This window comes from Hypanus sabinus, chromosome 25 (genome assembly GCF_030144855.1).
Source record: "Hypanus sabinus isolate sHypSab1 chromosome 25, sHypSab1.hap1, whole genome shotgun sequence".
In the NCBI taxonomy this organism is placed as follows: Eukaryota; Metazoa; Chordata; class Chondrichthyes; order Myliobatiformes; family Dasyatidae; genus Hypanus; species Hypanus sabinus.
The window spans coordinates 22775229-22791700 of NC_082730.1; the positions used below are offsets into that span (position 1 = coordinate 22775229).

The window sequence follows — 16472 nt, forward strand, 5'->3', positions numbered from 1 at the left end:
CTGGAGACTGCAGGTGCTAGAATCCAAAAAAGACAAAGTGCTAGAGGAACTCAATTTGATTTTGTTTCAATTAATCAAATCCTACACACTTTCAAATACTACGTAGGACAGAGAAAGCTAAATTCAATTGTAATGTCGGACAAAAAGTGACAGCCTCAAGATCCAAATTGGTATCAAGAAAATTATTGTAAAAAAATATTATCAACAGTTGGAATAAACTTCCAGAGAATGTTGTCCAGGTGAAAATCTTGGAATTATTGAAGATACAATCAGATCTGGAGTAAAGGCACAACAAAAATTCATTAGAAAGATAAAATAAGATAGACTGAATACCTAAGTTATTTATAATCTTTATGACTTCGTGATTTAACAAAAAAAAACAGGGTTCAGGCACACAGAGACATTGCACAAATTTAACTTTATTTTTTTCTCCTTTTAATTTTCTGTCCATCTCTCCACTTCTGTGAGAAAAAAACTGAATTTCTCCTCAGTTCTTTGATAAAAGGTTAACGTATCCAGACCTGGCAAAAGTAACAGTGTCTCGACTTGCAGTAGTAGCTTTCTCCTTGGCTTCTCCCTTCCTATGCCTCAGCCTGGCCAGTGTTCTGTTGCAACTGACAGATCCACAGAGTAAGGTTGGGATGGGGGTGGGGTGGAGGGGGGTCGTTGTGGTGTTGCTGGATTAGGGGGAGAAAAGAAGAGCTGGATCTGTTTATTATGAACTATTTCTGTCAGATTCGGGTCAGCAGGTGCCAGAAGCTGGAGGGTAAGACACTCTCGATCTTCTCCATCACAAAGTTGAAGGGTGCAAAGAGTGTACTGAAGAACTGTAAGACATTAAACAGTAAGGAAATGGAGATTAGAGGCATGATTCATATACAGAAGCAGTGTTATAAAACCACAAAACCTCTCGTAGACATGTCATTCCATACTTCTAAGGGAAGCATCAAATTTATTTGCAAAAAAAATCAGCTCCAGATTGTCAAATGACAATGAAAAACTGCATAATTACTGTTCTGCTATGAATCTGCAGCAAACATAACCATCATAAAAATAATGTCAGTCTATAACAAACTGAAATACAAGCAGTGCAAGGTTAATGGAACATTTTTGTTCTGACTATCAATATTATATTGGACACAAGGATCAAAAGCATTAACCTTGCTGTACTCTAATAGCACAATTATAAAATTGACCAGAAACTATAAGCTGATCTGCTTAGTGTAATTTTCTTTGCACAAAAGACCTTCTTGGCAGGAGGCTTAAATTATTCCTTTTTATTTAAGATTATCGGATGCTGTGACAGGGGAAGATGAACGGTAGGTTTCTAAATTAAAGTATTGAACTGCCAATGAAGAAAAATTATCCGGATTCTTTTAGGTTCCAGGGTCAGGTTAGATACCATATGCAGGTTGTTGGTCATAAAGCTTTTTTAGTGAATGAAATGTTGCAAATAAGAAAAAAAATCATCTTTCTTATGGAGTTAAGCAAGGATATTCACAATATTAGCAAATAATTTGTTATTCAGCTGTGGGTCAGTTCAACACATCACTAAATTCCTCTGTTCCTGATTCGCCATTAGCAATGAAAATTTGAGTATGGAGTGTGAGATGAGTTACTGATGTGCTGGAATGTAAAGCCAGCTCCTCATTATGAAAATTGGATTGCATTTCAAAACAAAAAAATAGACTTTACCAGAAAAGCTTGGCCCTTGGTCACAATTGGTAACCTTCATGATAACGTACCCTCCTGATCCACTTTCTAGAGCCTTTTGGATTTTCAAATTTACACTTTCTATAACTGGCTTGTCTCAATACTGTTTAAGACAGAAAAATTAAGTAGCAGTGAAAAATGAACTAGGAGTGTGGTCTACAACTTTAACATTGAAATTGTCTGAGACAGAATATTTGAGTAGCTTCTCTCTAGATCAAGTTCAATGTAAATTGTTATTCAAGTGCCCTGAAACAGTGGCAGGAAAATACACCAGTCTTTGGTTTATTTAAAATATTCACCATGCTTTGGCATTAAGTTAAAAGGAGTGTATGTTTCATGCAAGTTTTGATGAAGGCTGAAGAATGTGGCATGATCTGACTAGTCTCCCTCCTCACAACCTCCAGGAGTTAATTCATCTATACTTTGAACGATACCAAAATTCACACCAAGCTCTGTCACCTCATCACTAATTCTTGTTGAATGTCTTTTAATTCACATTCCAAAATGAACTGAATCAACTTCATTTCTTATATCCTTCACATACATGAGTAAAAATCTTTACATTACATCTCCATCTGAATGTGCAATTTATAGTAATTTGTAGTAAATAGTATATACAACAGAACAATCAATATACCTTAGAAAATACGACTGTGTCAGCGTGGATTAAATGTTGAATTTGTGGTAATGAAGTTGATCAACAAAGCCTGGTGTACTTGTATATAAAAATCTGGCCTAATCTGACCAGAGCTCGAGTATTTTTTATATTGAACCCGGATCCAAAACACATGGTCAAGTTCTGTGGGCTTAGTTTGGGGACATGAACTCCAGTCTACACTGAGTAAATAATGGAAAAGATATATAAAATAGTCAGGCAGTGATTACAGAGGAACAAGAGACTATGCAGATGCTGAAAATTTTGAGCACCCCATACAAAATGCTGGCAGAAATCAGCATGTCAGGTAGCATCTATGGAGTTGACACATCCTGATGAAGGGTCTTAGCCTGAAATGTTGATAGTTTACTTTCCTCCATAGAAGCTGCCTAACTTCCTGAGTTCCCCCAGCATTCTGTGTGTAACTTATAGCTCTGATTAACAGCTTACTTTATTTCACTATTGGAGTGTAAAGCCAACTCCTCTTTATGAAAATTGGTTTGTATTTCAAAACAAAAATTAGATTTTGCCATAAGAGCTTGGCCCTTCGTTACAGCTGACAACCTTCATGATAACATGTCCTCCTGATCCACTTTCTGGAGCCTTTTGGATTTAAGATTTACACTTTCTATAATGGTTTTTTCATCAATGTTGTTCAATGACAGAAAAGTTAAATAGCAGTGAATACAAAGGAATACAACTCACAGATATGAACTAAAACTCTAAAATCTCAAAAAAAAATGAACTGAACATGCCAGAATATTAGGTGTTATCGTTATTAATACTCAACTCTGTTTTAACTCACTCCCTTTAGATGTTACACAGCTTGCAACTAAATTTTGCAGTGCATCAGATGGGCTGAAAGAGAGTGAAAGAAATGGAGTGGAGAGGGAACACAGGAACTGAGGCCCTGAAGGGTGGACTAGGAAAACAGGAACCAGAGCCCCAGAAAGTGGGAAATGAACATGGCAGCAAACCCGTAGCATGTTATCTGGTGAGCTACATGCTGAACCACTGGGATTTTAGAATAGTAAGCTGTGCATTATGCACAGGTCGTGTACTTTAAAGCCTAGCACAAGTTGGTATGAAGAACATTATGTCGTGGGAAGTGAAGATAGAGAAGAAAGTATTTCAAAGGAAATGTAGGTAATTTTTTCAAGGTGAGGAGGTGGGAGAATGATTTTAAATTGTTCTGAAGTAGAACAAAGAATATCACAGCACTGTAAAAGGCCCTACAGCCCACAATATTGTGCCGACCTTTTAACCAACTCTAAGATCAATCTAAAACTTCTCTCCTACATAGCCCTCTATCATCTATCATCACGTGCTGATCTAAGAGTTTCCTAAATGCCCCTAACATTGAACACAGAACATAACTTCGTTTCAATTGGAATTCTTCTTAAACAGTAACAACTTTATTCATTAGGCTGAAATGCATGTAACAGCTTTGTTTGAGACAGATACATTATGAAGCATAAGGAGATGTGTGATAGTCAGCATGAGTTAAACCAGTGTCCAGAAACAGCAGAAACATTTTGATCTCCCTGGCAGGTCTGTAACTGAATCTCACTCCTAAACAAACTCTTGTTACACATCCAAATGGAACTCCTGATGTATTAGAAAGAAAGTGGAAGTGAACAGTCAATGTCCAAATCCAATCTCACAGCACAGTGGAGATAGCTTCTGCTTTCCTCAGCTATTCAGGTTGTACAAGGGAGATCCTAATAACAAAACGTTGTAAAAAAAAATACTCACTTCAAATCTTCCAACATTTCGGTCAAACGTGGAAAAAATATGAAAGCACAGCCACACTGGCTAGGTCAGGCTGCCCCTCTAAACTTAGTTGCCAGAGAAGAATGGCACTTGTAAGAGAGGCTACTGTGACGCAACAGTAACTGGAAACAACTGGCTGCAACTGGAAACAAACTACATAATCTCCAAGACCTTGCACAAAAAGACTATTAATGCAAGAGCGGCAAGGAAGAAGCCCTAGCTAAAAAAACAGGCATGTCCTTGCCCATAAAGACTTAGCAAACTATTACTTAAAAGATACTGTAAGGATGTGGAAGAAGATCTTACAATTGGATGAGATTAAAGTGGAACTTTTTGGCCTCAATACTAAGTGGTTCCTGTGGCATAAATCTAATACTGTGCATCAGCCAGGTAACACCACCCCTGCTGTAATGCATGCTGGTAGTCCATCATGCTATGGGGATGCTTTTCAGCAGCAGGGACTGGAAATATAGTCAGGATTGGTGAGAAGATGAATGCTGCGAAATACAGATAGATCCTGGATAAAAATCTGCTCGCCTCTGCCTCTGCCACACGGCTTTAGACCATCTAAACAATATAAACACCTACATTAGGATGCTGTTCATCAACTATAGCTCAGCATTTAATACCATCATTCCCACAATCCTGATAGAGAAGTTACAGAACCTTAGCCTCTGTACTTCTTCCACAATTGGATCTTCGACTTCCTAATTGGAAGATCACAATCTGTGTGGATTGGTGATAACATATCCTCCTTGCTGACTATCAACACTGGCGCACCTTAGGGGTGTGTGCTTAGCCCACTGCTCTACTCTCTATATACGCAACTATAAATTTGCTGACGATACAACCATCATTGGTAGAATCTCAGGTGGTGACGAGAGGGCGTACAGGAGTGAGATATGCCAACTAGTGGAGTGGTGCCGCAGCAAAAACTTTGCACTCAATGTCAGTAAGATGAAAGAGCTGATTGTGGACTTCAGGAAGGGTAAGACGAAGGAACACATGCCAATCCTCAGAGGGATCAGAAGTGGAGAGAGTGAGCAACTTCAAGTTCCTGGGTGTCAAGATCTCTGAGGATCTAACCTGCTCCCAACATATTGATGTAGTCATAAAGAAGGCAAGACAGCGGCTATACTTTATTAGGAGTCTGAAGAGATTTGGCATGTCAACAAATACACTCAAAATCTTCTATAGTTGGACCATGGAGAGCACTCTGACAGGCTGCATCACTGTCTAGTATGGAGGGGCTACTGCGGAGGACCGAAAGAAGCTGCAGAAGGTTGCAAATCTAGTCAGCTCCATCTTCGGCACTAGCCTACAAAGCACCCAAAAGATGTCCTGTGGGAGCTGTGTCTTAGAAAGACAGCGTCCATTATTAAGGAGCTCCACCACCCAAGGCATGCCCTTTTCTCACTGTTACCATCAGGTAGGAGGTACAGAAGCCTGCACACACTCAGCAATTCAGGAATAGCTTCTTCCCCCTCTGCCATCCGATTCCTAAATGGACAGAAGCTTTGGACACTAACTCACTTCTTTTTTTTTTAAAAAAATATACAGTATTTCTGTTTTTGCACTTTTTAAAAAAATCTACTCAATATACACAATTGATTTACTTATTTACTATTATCATTATTTATTATTTTTTTCTCTCTGCTAGATTATGTATTGCATTGAACTGCTGCTGCTAAGTTAACAAATTTCACATCACATGCCGGTGACAATAAACCTGATTCCAATTCTGATTCTGAAGTCTTAAACTGGGGAGGAGGTTTATCTTTCAGCAGGACAATGACCCAAAGCACACTGCCAAAAGTGGATAAAAATAAAGAAACTGAAGTCCTTGATTGGCCCAATCAGAATCCCGACTTTAACACGATCAAGATTGCTGTTCACTGCAGCTTCCCAACTAACCTGGCATAGATTGAGCAATGTTGCAAGGAGGAATAGCCAAATCTTCCTGAATCACATTTTGCAAAGCTAGTAGAAACTTATCCAAAAAGACTACCGGCTGTAATTCCTGCAAGAGGTGATTCAATTAAATACTGAGCAAAGGGGAATGAATACTTCTGAACTGCTGACATTTCAATTTTCTAATTTTTAGTTTTTCATGCTTTACAATTTTCCCTGTTTTTTTTTTGGTTTCTACTGCGAAAAAAGGAGCATGTGAATTACAAATAAAAATTCTCAGTTTAAATTTATCAAAATTCCTGGCTGTATTACTCATTTATATAAACAAAGGGTTGAGGCTGAATACTTTTAGAAGGCACTGTTTATCAGTGATAATTAACCGGATTGTTTCCAGGTTGATTCTGAAGATGAGGGGATTAGCTTATAAGGACAGATTGAGACCCTGGGAGTATACTCACTGGAATTCTTTAGAATGTGAGGGGATCTTAGAAAAATCTACAAGATTATGAAAAGGGTAGATGAGAAACTTCTCATCTTTAGATTCCTCAGTGTTTTCATTTCAGAGGCTCTATCTTGGGTTCTGCACATAAGTGCCATTACAAAGAAAGCATGGTCTTCAAGAAAGTGAATCTCAGGGTTGTGGGTGGTAACATATATGTACTTTGATCATAAATTTAACGTGAACCTGAACTTTGAGATTAAGGTAGGGAGGTTGTTCCCACCAATAGGTGAGACTAGAAAAAGCCTCAAAATTTAAGGGAGTGGATTTAGGATGACGATGAAGAGGAAATTGCTCTTCCCAGAGAGTTCTCTGCCTGGAGTAAGTGTCGAGGCTACCTCATTAAATGTATTGAGGACATGATTAGATTTTTGCATTGTAGGGGAATTGAGGGTTATAGGAACAGGTAGGTGGAGCTGAGTCCACCTGCAGATCAACAATGATCTTAATGAATGGCAGAGAAAACTTGACAGGCCTCATGGGCAATTCCTGCTCCCATTTCTTGTTCTTACAGGAAACCCGCAGTAAGAGCTTTGCTTCAACTTAGCAGCAGCATTAGGATTTGAAAATACAATCTTTGATCAAGCCTCACCCAAGAGAGTGATCATGTACTTTAAAGTAAATGCTCTTGTAAGGAGTTCAAATGGTAGCAATCAAGAGGATGACTGAGCACTTATCAAGTGTCCAAAATTAGGGACTATTAAATCTAAAAATAAATCAGGAGAAACCTCTTGATTCAAAAAGTGTGAGAGCATGGAACTTTCTATCACATGCAGTGGATGTGGCAGGTCATAAATACAGATAAGCAAAGGGAAAGATAGGTAATTGTGTGGGAGAATGAGGTATTGAAAGATGTACTGATAGGATTACATGAAATCATATCAGGCTTCCCAAGAGGCGGCGCGGCATGGCAACAGCGGCCTTTCAGACCTGGTGTTACTTTAATTTAATTTTCTAATTTAAAGTTTGATACACAATTTTTGATTAGGGCACATGGATAACAGAGCAACTATCTACCATTGCCAGATACTACTACAATACAGAGATCGCCCAAAAACAAACCTTCACAGAGATCTGCTGGTTAAATTACGTGACCTTGGATTGCTGAGGGGAGCAGGCCTACAATCCTCGGAGTCACCTGATGCTGGTGGCCGGAGATGGAGACGTTGTAAGCGATTTGCGAGGAAGCGGAAGCAAGGCAAACGGGCAGGGGTCCGTGCCAGGCAAAAAGCAAACCCTAGCCGGCCGGCTCTCCCGTCCATTCTGCTCTCCAATGTCCGCTCCCTGGACAATAAATTGGACTACATCTGACTCCAACGAAATACTCAGTGGGAGTACAGAGTCTGCCGTGTGTATGTTTTTATCGAAACATGGCTCACCGATGGAATTTCAGACGCCACCATTCAACTGGACAGGCTGGCCTTGTTTCGTGCGGACAGGGACATAGCTCTTTCCAGTAAGACTCATGGTGGTGACTTGTGTGTTTACATCAACACGGAATGGTGTAAGAACTCTGCTGGTTTCCAGATACTGCTCATCGCTAGTGGAGTTTGTGGCTGTGAGATGCAGACCATTTTATTTGCCATGGGAATTCACCTCTGTCCTTATATTTGGTGTCTACATTCCCCCCAGTGCTAATGCTAAGGAGGCGCTCTGTGAACTGTACGGGGCTATTAGCGAACTGCAGAACGCACATCCTGATGGACTGTTTACTGTCGCCGGTGATTTTATCCACACGAACCTTAAGTCAGTGCACCCCAAATTCCATCAGTATGTGGACATTGCAACGAGGGGGGAGAACGTGTTGGATCTGGTTTACACAAACATCCCATACGCACACCGGGCACAGCCCCGCCCCCACCTCCATTACTCAGACCACATCTCTGTTATGCTACTCCCAGGATACAGACTGCTCATCAGGCGCTCCAGACCAGTTCAGAAGCAGGTGAAAACCTGGCCAGCTGGAGCCATCTCTGCTCTTCAAGACTGCTTTGAGCACACCGACTGGCACACGTTCAGGGAGGCTGCAACTGATGGCGACTCTACCAACTTAGAGGAGTACACAGCATCAGTGACCAGTTACATCAGCAAGTGCATTGATGATGTTACTCTGTCCAAGACCATCACTATATGCGCCAACCAGAAGCCATGGATGACCACGGAGGTGCGTGCGCTGCTGAGGACCCGCGACTCCGCCTTCAGAGCAGGCAACAAGGCAGCCCTAACAACAGCAAGGGCCAAACTGTCCAGGCCATCAGAGGGGCAAAGCGTGCATACATCCAACGAATCTGCAGCCACTTCCAGGACAGTGGCGACACGTGGCGCATGTGGAAGGGCATCCAGGACATCACCAATTACAGGACATCACCTGACTGTGCCGGTGATGCATCCCTCCCAGATGCGCTGAATAACTTCTATGCCCATTTTGAGGTGGAAAATGACATGATGGCGAGAAAGTCCACCCCTCCTACAAATGACCAGGTGCTGTGTCTCACCGTGGCCGATGTGAGAAGAACCCTGTGCAGGGTCAACCCATGGAAGGCTGTTGGATCAGACAACATTCCTGGTAGAGTGCTCAGAGGATGTGCAGACCAGCTAGCAGATGTTCTAACTGACATCTTCAACATCTCCCTGAACAGCACCACCGTTCCAACATGTTTCAAGGCCACCACCATCATCCCCATGCCGAAGTTGTCTTCAGTGTCCTGCCTAAATGACTACTGTCCCGTTGCACTCACATCCATCATCATGAAGTGTTTCGAGAGGCTCATCATGAGGTATATCAAGACCCTGCTGCCCACTCACTGGACCCCCTGCAGTTTTCATACCGTCCCAACAGCTCAACAGATGACACCACTGCCATCACCCTCCACCTGACCCTAACCCACCTGGACAAAAAAGACACGTATGTTTGCATGCTGTTCATAGACTTCAGTTCAGCATTCAACACAATCATCCCTCAGAAACTGATTGGAAAGCTGAGCTTACTGGGCCTGAACACCTCCCTCTGCAACTGGATCCTAGACTTCCTGACTGGGAGATCTCAGTCAGTCCGGATCGGGAGCAGCATCTCCAACACCACCACATTGAGCATGGAGGCTCCCCAGGGTTGTGTGCTCAGTCCACTGCTGTTCACTCTGCTGACCCATGACTGTGCTGCAACATGCAGCTCGAACTACATCATCAAGTTCGCCGATGACACGACTGTGGTGGGTCTCATCAGCAAGAACGAGTCAGCTTACAGAGAGGAGGTGCAGCGGCTAATGAACTGGTGCAGAGCCAACAACCTGTCTCTAAATGTGAACAAAACAAAAGAGATGGCTGTTGACTTCAGGAGGGCAAGGAGTGGCCCTTCCCGCTGAACATCAACGGCTCGCCGGTAGAGATCATTAAGAGCACCAAATTTCTTGGTGTTCACCTGGCAGAGAATCTCACCTGGTCCCTCAACACTAGCTCCATAGCAAAGAAAGCCCAGCAGCATCTCTACTTTCTGCGAAGGCTGAGCAAAATCCATCTCCCATCCCTCATCCTCACCACATTCTACAGGGGTTGTATTGAGAGCATCCTGAGCAGCTGCATCACTGCCTGGTTTGGAAATTACATCATCTCAGATCGCAGGACCCTGCAGCGGATAGTGAGGTCAGCTGAGAAGATCATTGGGGTCTCTCTTCCTGCCATTACGGACATTTACACTACACGCTGCATCCACAAAGCAAACAGCATTATGAAAGACCCCACGCACCCCTCACACAAAATCTTCTCCCTCCTGCCATCTGGGAAAAGGCACCGGAGCATTTGGGCTCTCACGACCAGACTATGTCATGAGTTTCTTCCCCCAAGCTATCAGACTCCTCAATACCCAGAGCCTGGACTGACACCTTACTGCCCTATTGTCTTGTTTATTATTTATTGTAATGCTTGCACTGTTTTGTGCACTTTAAGCAGTCCTGGGTAGGTCTGTAGTCTAGTGTAGTTTTTTTCTGTGTTGTGTTTTTTACGTAGTTCAGTCTAGTTTTTGTACTGTGTCACGTAACACCATGGTCCTGAAAAAAAAACCAACTCATTTTTACTATGTACTGTACCAGCAGTTATGGTCGAAATGACAATAAAAAGTGACTTGACTTGAATAGTATGCAAAGATACGGAGTCATAAACAGTGGCAGGGGTCTATGGTGTAACATGGTTACTTTTGCTTTCATGAGGATAAGCAGCAATATTTGTGAAAGGGTAAAAATATACATTGAAATGATCTTCACTACTCAGGAAGGGTTAACTGTGCTCTGCCGTTTTGTTTCATTGCTGTGTAACAACTGCAAAACATGCTTCAGGTGTGCTTTTGAATTGCAGATCACTGCTAGTCTGACTAGTTTGCATTAATTCCAATGAGTCTGATTGCACCTTAGGGAAAAGGAGATTAAAATGAGAGTTCGGCCTGTTTGGAAATTAATTAATTTGTAACTAAAACACCAACGAAAGTAAGACTTTCTGTGAAATGGTCTTGATAATGCCTTGCCTGAAATATAGGTGTTAGTAAAGCATATTGATCTCAGTCAAGAAGAACTGCTATTCTAAGACTTAGTCTTAACCAACAAGCTGTATTTATAAATTAACGTATTAAAGCATTAACGTATTAAGTAATCCAAAATATTACACAGCAGCCTTATCAGACAGTACTCTGTACTGAGCCAGTCAAGGAAATATTAAATCTGTGGCTTAAAGCTTGGTCACATAGCTATGTTATGCAGACTGTCTCAAAGGCAGAAAAAGAGTCAAAAGAACGAGAGCTTTAAGGAAGGGAATTCCAGAGCATGGGTCCTTGGCCATTGAAGCCATGGCCTTCAAAGAGAGAGTAATTAAAATCAGCGATGCATACGAAGCTAGCATTGGCAGAACAGTTATCTCGGAAGGTTGTAAGGGGTTCCAGAAGTAGGGAGGCAAAGCCTTGGAGCGATCTGAAATTCTACATGCGACTTAACAGGGAGGTTAATGTGGGTCAATGCGTACAGGAGCAATGAGTGAAACAGGCTTAGTGTTTGTTAGTGTTTTGGATGAAATTAAACTTTACAATGGCTGGTCATTGGGAACTCAGGTAGGAATTTGTTAAAACTGTTGGGTTTAGCAGTTACAAAGGCACAAATGAAAATTTCAGCCAAAGAGCACCCTTTATTGAAAGAATTACTCATTGACATGCCCTGAACTTGAACCTCATTGAGGATGCAGTGGCCAGAACATGAGCTCATAGAATGGTGCAACAATAAATTGCAGAAGATGGACTATGTCAACCTATGTTGCAGCTATTCAAATTGCAGTGCCAGTTATCCTATTAAACCAGTATTTACACCTGAAATATTTGTCCCTTGAAAAATGCAAACAAAATTGAGAATTGCCAGAAAAGAACTCTATGGAGAAAATAGACAAGACTTATAAAAGCTAAGCAACTGAAATAAGATTGGAAGAGTGCAGGGATGTTGCCAGGACTTAAGGACATGAATTAAAGGGAAAGGTTGAATAGGTTTGGACATTACTCCCCAGAACTTAGAAGATTGAGGGGATATTTGATTAGAGGTTTACAAAATTATGAGCAGTATAGATTGGGTAAATGCAAGCAGGCTTTTTCAACTGGTTGGGTGAGACTACAACTAAAGGGTATGGATTAAGGTTGAAAGGTGAAATGTTTAAGAGGCAACATGAGAGGGAACTTCTTCACTTACAGACCATAAGGCATAGGAGGTGAATTAGGTCATTTGGCCCATCGAGCCTGCTCCACTATTCCATCATGGCTGATTTATTATCCCTCTCAACCCCATTGTCCTGCCTTCCTCCTCTAACCGTTGATGCCCTGATTAATCAAGAACCTATCAACCTCCTTCCTTAAATATACCCATAGCCTTGGTCTGCACAGCTGTCTGTGGCAATACATTTCACAGATTCACCACCCTCTGGCTAAAGAAATTTTTTACTCATCTCTGTTCTACGAGGAAGTCCCTCTATTCTGAAGCTGTCCTCTGGTTCTTGACTCTCCCACTATAGGAAACATCCTCTCCATATCCACTCTATCTTGGCCTTTCATTAGACAGACAAACAGACATACTTTATTGATCCTGAGGGAAACTGGGTTTCGTTACAGCCGCACCAACCAACAACAGTGTAGAAATTTAGCAATATAAAACCATAAATAATCAAATAATAATAAGTAAATAATGCCAAGTGGAAATTAGTCCAGGACCAGACTATTGGCTCAGGATGTCTGACACTCCGAGGGAGGAGTTGTAAAGTTTGATGGCCACAGGCAGGAATGACTTCCTATGATGCTCAATGTTACATCTCGGTGGAATGAGTCTCTGGCTGAATGTACTCCTGTGCCTAATCAGCACACTATGGAGTGGATGGGAGTCATTGTCCAAGATGGCATGCAACTTGGACAGCATCCTCTTTTCAGACACCACCGTCAGAGTCCAGTTCCACCCCCACAACATCACTGGCCTTACGAATGAGTTCGTTGATTCTGTTGGTGTCTGCTACCCTCAGCCTGCTGCCCCATCACACAACAGCAAACATGATAGCACTGGCCACCACAGCCTAGTAGAACATCCTCAGCATCATCCGGCAGACATTAAAGGATCTCAGTCTCCCCAGGAAATAGAGATGGCGGCTCTGACCCTTCTTGTAGACAGCCTCAGTATTCTTTGACCAGTCCAGTTTATTGTCCATTCGTATCCCCAGGTATTTGTAATCCTCCACCATGTCCATACTGACCCCCAGATGGAAACAGGGGTGACCGGTGCCTTAGCCCTCCTCAGGTCCACCACCAGCTCCTTAGTCTTTTTCACATTAAGCTGCAGATGATTCAGCTTGCACCATGTGACAAAGTTTCCCACCTTAGCCCTGTACTCAGCCTCATCTCCCTTGCTGATGCATCCAACTATGGCAGAGTCATCAGAAAACTTCTGAAGATTGCAAGACTCTGTGCAGTAGTTGAAGTCCGAGGTATAGACTGTGAAGAGAAAGGGAGACAGGACAGTCCCGTGGAACCCCAGTGCTGCTGACCTCTGTCTGACACATAGTGTTGCAAGCACACGTACTGTGGTCTGCCAGTCATCCATGACACCAGGGAAGCATCCACCTGCATCACTGTCAGCTTCTCACCCAGCTGAGCAGGGTGGATGTTGTTGAATGGACTGGGGAAGTAAGAAAACATGACCCTCACAGTGCTCACCGGCTTGTCCAGGTGGGCGTAGACACAGGTAGATGATGGCATCCTCAACTCCTAGTTGGGGCTGGTAGGCGAACTGGAGGGGGTCTAAGTGTGGTCTAACCATAGGCCGGAGCTGCTCTAGAACAAGTCTCTCCAGGGTCTTCATGATGTGGGCGGTCAGTGCCACCGGTCTGTAGTCATTTGAGCCACTGGGGCACGATGTCTTCGGTACAGGAACAAGGCAGGACGTCTTCCACAGCACAGGAACCCTCTGGAGACTCAGGCTCAGGTTGAAGACATGATGAAGTACTCCACATAGCTGGGGTATGTGATAGGTTTCAATTAGATACCCCTCATTCTTCTGAACTCCAGTGTGTGCAGGCCCAAAGACATCAAACACTCCTCATATGTTAACCCACACCTGGTAACATTCTGGTGAACCTTCTCTGGCCTATCTCCAATGCCAGCATATCTTTTCTTAGATAAGGGGTCTGGAATTACTCACAATACTGCATGCAGTCTAACCAATGCCTTATAAAGCCTCACCATTACATCTAGCTTTTGTATTCTAGCTTTTATTCTTTCTATAAAAGTGCATGACCGTGCATTTCCCTACACTATATTCCATCTGCTATGCCCTTGCCCATTTCTGCAATCAGCAGACACTGCTTCCCCAACACTATTTGCCCTTCCACCTATCCTCGTATCATCCACAAACTTGGCCATAAGACCATAAATTCCTTCATCGGAATCAATGACATACAACATGAAAAGAAGCGCTCCCAACACCGACCCCTGTGGAACATCACTAGTCACAGGCAGCCAAAAGTAGAAAAGGACTACTTTATTCTGTCTTTACCTCCTGCCAGTCAGCCAATCTTCTATCCATGCTAGTATCTTTTCAGTAATGCCACAGGGTCTTATCTTGTTAAGCAGCCTCATGTGCGGCAAAGTCCTTCTGAAAATCCAAATAATTAACATTCACTGACTCTCCTTTGTCTATTCAACAGATCCGTCAGGCAAAATTTCCCCTTAAGGAAACCATGCTGCCTTTGGCCTATTTATCACAAGTCTCCAAGTATCCTGAAGCCTCATCCTTAATAACAGACGCCAATATCTTTCTATCCATTGAGATCGGGTCAACTGGCCTGTAATTTGCTTTCGTCTGCCTCCCTCCCTTAACAAGTGGAGTGACATTTGCAATTTTCCAGTCCCCAAGAATCATTCCCAAATCTAGTTATTCTTGAAAGATCATTACTAATGCTACCACGATCAGAGGGTGGTGAGAGTGTGAAATGAGTTTCCAGGTTCAATTTCAACAATGATGAGCTATTTGAATGGATACATGGATGGGAGGGTTACGGAGGGCTATGGACTGAGTACAGGTCAACAGGACTAGATGGGCTGAATGACCTGGTACAGTGTTGTAGTGTTCTATGATTTTATGACTAATTTCATTATGCACTCAATGGCCACTTTATTAGGTACACCTGTACATTAATGCAAATACCTAATCAGCCAATCATATGACAGTAACTTAATGCTTAAAAACATGCAAACATAGTCAAGGGGGTTGAGTTGGGGAAAAAATGTGATCCAATTGACTGATCATGGAATGATTGTTGGTGCCAGATGGGGTGGTTTGAGTATTTCACTCACAACAGTCTCGAAGGTTTACTGAGCGTAATGTGAGAGCGGCTGCCCTTATTATTGAGAGAGGTCAGAGGGGAATGGCCAGACTGGTTCACGTGTTGAAGCCATCAGGAAGGCGACAGTAACTCAAATAACCACACTTAACAACAGTGATGTGCAGAAGAGCATCTCTGAACATACAACACATCAAGCCTTCAAGTGGATGGGCTTCAGCAACAGAAGAGACACATATTTCCAGTCCTGTACCTAATAAAGTGGCCACTGAGGTTATACTACAGTAATTATCCAACTGTAATGGGATTCATACTTAAAATAAACAGATGGCTGTGGCGACCCACTTTCTGCGCAGGCGAACCAGCTCACAAGTAACCAGCACGCAGGGGGAGACTTTGGTAATGCACCTCTGACGTCATTTCCGCCTGGAGAGGGCGGGCGCTAGGGATCAAATGCCAGTGCCGCGAAGTTTGAATAAACTAGTCTCCAAACGACTTACCGACTGCGTGTCATTATTTCAGCGCTGTGTGTAGCACATCGCTACATGGCCTCACTTAAACCTGTTCACGTGCTGGTACACTAACTTAACAGCTCTATCACAGTTGCTTCATCCAAAGCATTCTTTTGTACAGAAATATGTACTTATATTTAACAGAACTTAACTGTTAATGGCACAGTGTAAAGGAGGCCATTGTTTTCCCATTAATCACAGAAGGCCGTGACCTAAAGAGTGCAGGGACAAACCAATTATTTTATGCTGCATTACGTGCGGTAATGTCATTCCACAAAACACACTTGCAAAAGGCAGTGGGAGTTTACATGACTCTGGTTCCTGCTCCCAACACCGCTCTGGTTAGTTTCACACTGGCTAACTAGTGGAGTCAGCACATTCTAGAAACTTCTCTTCCTCTTCACCCACCCTCCCACCCCCTTTGGATTGCAGGACTCAGCTATTAACCACCGCTGCCACCCTGCTCTTAATACTCCTTGTGAAGACAGAAGATTTATTAGAGAATTACCAAGAGCCACACATACACTGACCCTCTGTTTTATTTCACACTGCAATTCACATTACAACA

The 16472-nt window shown here is 42.6% G+C and overlaps 1 protein-coding gene across 6 annotated transcripts in view; it reads right to left on the reverse strand.

Annotated features, from left to right (window-relative positions):
* Positions 1-399: 399 nt before the first annotated feature.
* LOC132381096 (suppressor of tumorigenicity 7 protein homolog) overlaps positions 400-16472 on the reverse strand; it is a 133677-nt gene continuing 117604 nt past the window's right edge. For all 6 annotated transcript variants that reach the window (XM_059950301.1, XM_059950300.1, XM_059950299.1 and 3 more), the window contains one exon: positions 400-827. In XM_059950301.1, coding sequence (XP_059806284.1) covers positions 732-827 — 96 coding nt within the window. In that variant the 3' untranslated portion in view covers positions 400-731. The remainder of the gene's footprint in view (positions 828-16472) is intronic.